At 38.8% G+C, this 4,232-nt stretch overlaps 1 protein-coding gene across 1 annotated transcript; it reads right to left on the bottom strand.

The window, feature by feature from the left end:
- LOC109225024 lies at positions 2,029-3,232 on the bottom strand. The gene is made up of 3 exons (XM_019389614.1): positions 3,128-3,232; positions 2,693-2,953; positions 2,029-2,559 (listed from the first exon to the last, which is right to left on the bottom strand). Exons 1-3 carry the CDS (start codon positions 3,230-3,232, stop codon positions 2,029-2,031), a joined length of 897 nt encoding a protein of 298 aa, XP_019245159.1.

The raw sequence follows: 4,232 nt of genomic DNA, 5'->3' as shown, positions 1-4,232 counted from the left end.
GAATCCATCTTATCCAAGCTTTATCCTCCTTATGAGTCAGGTCCCAGTATGTTTTAGTGATTGCTTCCTTGTTCCACACTTGGAGATTTGTCAGGTTATAGCCCCCTACTGATTTAGGTAGGCACGTCTTGTCCCAAGCTATCAATGTTCTCTTTGTGATTGTATTTGTGCTAGACCATATGTAACTTCTACAATAGGCCTCTATCAGCTTCATAACCTTTGCTGGTATAATAAACAGTTGAGCCCAGTAAGATTGGATGCCAAATAAAAAGTCTGCACAAGCTGAACTCTACCAGCATAAGATAGTTTCCGGGCAGTCCAAGAAGATACTCTTGCTACAATTCTCTCTACCAACGGTTTTGAAGTATAGTTAACCTTTTTGTGTCTAAGGGAATCCCAAGTATTTGAGAGGCAACTCCCCTAGTGAATAACCTGTACTCTGTAGTATTCTCGTTTGTTCTGGCTTTGCCACTCCTCCAAAGTAGATAGCACTTTTTGTTAGATTAGCTTGTAAACCATTAGCAACAGAGAATTGCCTGAAGCAGTGGTGCAAAGCTTGTACAAAACCAGTGTCACCCCTGTCAAACATGAGTAGATCATCTGCAAAACTGAGATGAGTTGTGTTCGGCTTTCTACATCTTGGATGGTATTTGTACTCCTTTGTTTACTTCAATCCTCTAAGTAGCATGCTCAGACTCCATGGCAATTGCAAATAAGAATGGTGACATGGGATCACCTTGTCGAAGCCCTTTAGTAGCATTGAAAGGCTCTGTCAATTCTCCATTAATCATGATAGAGTAGCTCACTGTTGATATACATGTTTTCACCCAGTGGAGAAATTTTGTAGGAAAGCCTAAGTATTCCATAAGCTGCTCCAAGTATATCCATTCCACTGAGTCATAAGCTTTCATTATGTCTATCTTTAGCATGCATCTGGGAGATATATGTTTCCTGTTGTATACTTTGACAAGTTCATGTGATAATATGATGTTATTTGCTATTTTCCTCTCTGGAATAAATCCTGCTTGAGCTTCAGAGATGATGTGTGTCATTATCTTTTGCAATCTTCCAACAATGACCTTAGATATCAGCTTGTACAATACAGTGCAACAAGCAATGGGCTTGAAATCCTTGATTGTCACAGGATTGGGGATCTTAGGCAGCAAGGTTATAGTGGTGCAGTTGATAGCTGGATACATTACACCTGTGTGAAAGAATTCTTTCACTACTTCATACACTTCTTTTTTTATCACAGGCCAAGCTTTCTTGAAGAATTCTGCATTATAGCCGTCTATTCGAGGCGCTTTATCACTTCCAATATCTTTCAGCCCATCATATATCTCCTGATCAGTCACATCTGCATTTAACTCTATTTGTTGTTGATGTGTTAGAATTGGCCCATTCTTCATAACCATCATATTGACAGCAAGTAGCTTATTGGCCCTAGACCCCATCAGACTTATATAGAATTGTACTATCTTCTCCCTAATAGCTGCTGGTTCTGTAATAGTAAAACCTGATAGAGCTTGTATTTTAGTGATCTATTTATTTTGTTGCCTTTCTTTTATGACAGCTGAAAAGAATATATTATTGAAATCTCTTAATTTGATCCAAGTTGCTCGAGCCTTCTGCTGTAGAATCCCTTCTTCCACAAGTGACCATGTCTCCAGTTTGTGTAGCCATTCCCTTTCCTGGTCTACTAATGTATCAGAGGAGTGTGTTTGCATTTAACTTTGGACTTGGAAAAGTGCTATCCGAGCTTGTTCTATCTTCTCTGTTACTCCTTTAATTCTGTTGCATTTAGGTGCCTAAACTGATTTTTTAGCTCTTTAAGTTTGAACCAGATGTTCTTCATTTTCCCTGATGCTTTGTTCTTTCTCCATCCTTCAGCTACCATCGACTAAAAAGCTTCATGATTTTCCCAAACATTGAAGAACCTGAATGGACATTTGGTTTGAGTCTTAGGCTGCCTTATATTAATAATCATAGGGTTATGATCTGAAATATAGGGCTCTCCATACTCTGTGACTATATGGCATTATTCATCATCCAGACATCATTTCCCAATAATCTATTTATGCGACTCCACACTCTGGCATCTACTTGTTGTTTATTAGTCCATATGAAATAGTCATCTCTCCAGGGAAGCTCACACAGATATTGTGGCAAACAATGTTCTGAGAAGTCTCTAATGTCAGCATTGGTGAGAGACACCTTAGACAATCTGTCTTGAGGAGTAAGTAGTGTATTGAAATCTCCCCCAATTATCCATGATCTTGTAGTTGTTTGTGCTATCCTTTGAAGATGTTGCCATAGGTTCTTCCTTTGTTCAACTACATTTTTCCCATATACCACTATGAGATAGCATTGCATTCCATTATGTTTCCCTATAACTTGGCAATGGATAAATTGATCTTGTTTATCAATTGGTTGCACTTCATACATTTGGTTATCCCATATAATCCACACCCTACCATTCATTGCATGCTCATAATTAGTAATCATGTTCCATCCAGGGGTAATTCTGCTCATCACCCTTTCTGCTTTAGCTTCTTTCACCTATGTTTCTACCAGACCAGCTAGCTTTATATGTTTTTTCTTTATGTACTGCTTTATTTCATTTTGCTTATATCGCTTATTGAAACCCCTACTACTCCAAATCAACCAAGTCATTGTTGTAGTGTATCTTTACCTCCTCTATCAGGAGGCATAGGATTCTCAACTCTCTCATCTTCTCTCTACAAGATTTGAAATCCATTACAAGTTGATACTGAAGTTGCCCAGGTATAATTTTCCTGTTACTAGTCAATGCTGGCCATTCTGTATACAGTTCTTGATTTTGGCTTTCTTTTGCTTTCCCTTTGTCCTTTGCTGTTGCAGATTTTACACTAGGCTCATTAGTTGTTGTCACAATAGGTTGATCCTGTGCTTGTGCTTTGGTTGAGGCATTATTCTGCTCAACTAAAGGCTATTGTCCCTGCCCTTTAACTTGCCATCTTGTAGTGACTTTACCCTGCCTTTTCCTTTCTTTATGCTACTCTTCTTTGTTTTCTCGTTTAGTTAGTTCACTATCATGGCCAATCTTCATACACTCAACACAATCGTATGGTTTCCATTCATATATCACCTGTTGTTGGAACATTCTTCCAGATGGATCTTGTAGTGTCAACTCTGTTGGAAGCTTTTTAGTAACATTTGCCTCCACCAGAATTCTTGCATAGGATATGTGCATCTGCTATGTTGTGCATTCATCCGCAAAGAGTGGCTTTCCTATGGCACTTGCCATTTTACTTAGAGCCTTATTTCCCCATCAACTCATTGGCAACTTTGGTAGTGTGATCCACAGTGGAATTTCAGTCAAGAATTCAATGGTAAGGTCAAATTCAGGGGACCATTGTTTTAAGATCATTGGTCTACCATTAATTGTGTATGGACCTCCATATAGAATATCCTTCAAATCATCAAGTGTATGAAATTTAGCAATGTAATACCCTTCCTCATGAAGAAACAGATCTGGAGCAGTCACTCGACTCCAATTTTGAGCTATGTATCTCTGCATGAATTTATAGCCACGTTGTATGCGGCTAAAATCGGATAGATCAATTTCACGGTCATTGAGGCATTGCACAATTTCATCTCGAAAGGTCCGAAGGATAGCTCGGGGTTCGAAGTCTTCGAAGGTTCTTCGTGCCCGGTGTTGAGGCAAAACGAACCGGTGGTTATCACAAGTAAGTGGGAAGTTACCTAGGAGCGGTATTTTCTGACAATGTCTGCATTGATAGTGACTGCCTGCATCAGGCTGATTGAGTGGCTGTACCGGTTACTTTATGTAATAATTACACATATGTCATATTGGGATTTCCCCCATCTATAAAGGGGACCCTTGTCATTTTGTAAGGACATCTGATACTCAAGATACAACACACCGCATACGTAAGCTCGAGGCCTCGATTCCCAGCCATTTCGATTTGATTATTAAGTCATCTACAAGCTATCATCTTAATTTCTAATTCTTCGCTTAGCATTTATTGCCTAACAACTAGCATAAAAATAGATCACGTATTTTTAGAACCACAAAATCAAATCTAATTGTTATTACCATTTTCAAGGTAAACAGTTTGGCGCCCACCGTGGGGCTAAAAATAATAGTGATTATTTTCTTGCTGGTTTACTACGTAACGCAAGTTACCTTTCACACTTTCTCTTGTCCAAGATCTTTAATTTCAGTTCAA

This window comes from Nicotiana attenuata, chromosome 4, assembly GCF_001879085.1.
Source record: "Nicotiana attenuata strain UT chromosome 4, NIATTr2, whole genome shotgun sequence".
NCBI lineage: Eukaryota > Viridiplantae > Streptophyta > Magnoliopsida > Solanales > Solanaceae > Nicotiana > Nicotiana attenuata.
This window is presented reverse-complemented; position numbering and strand designations above follow the sequence as displayed.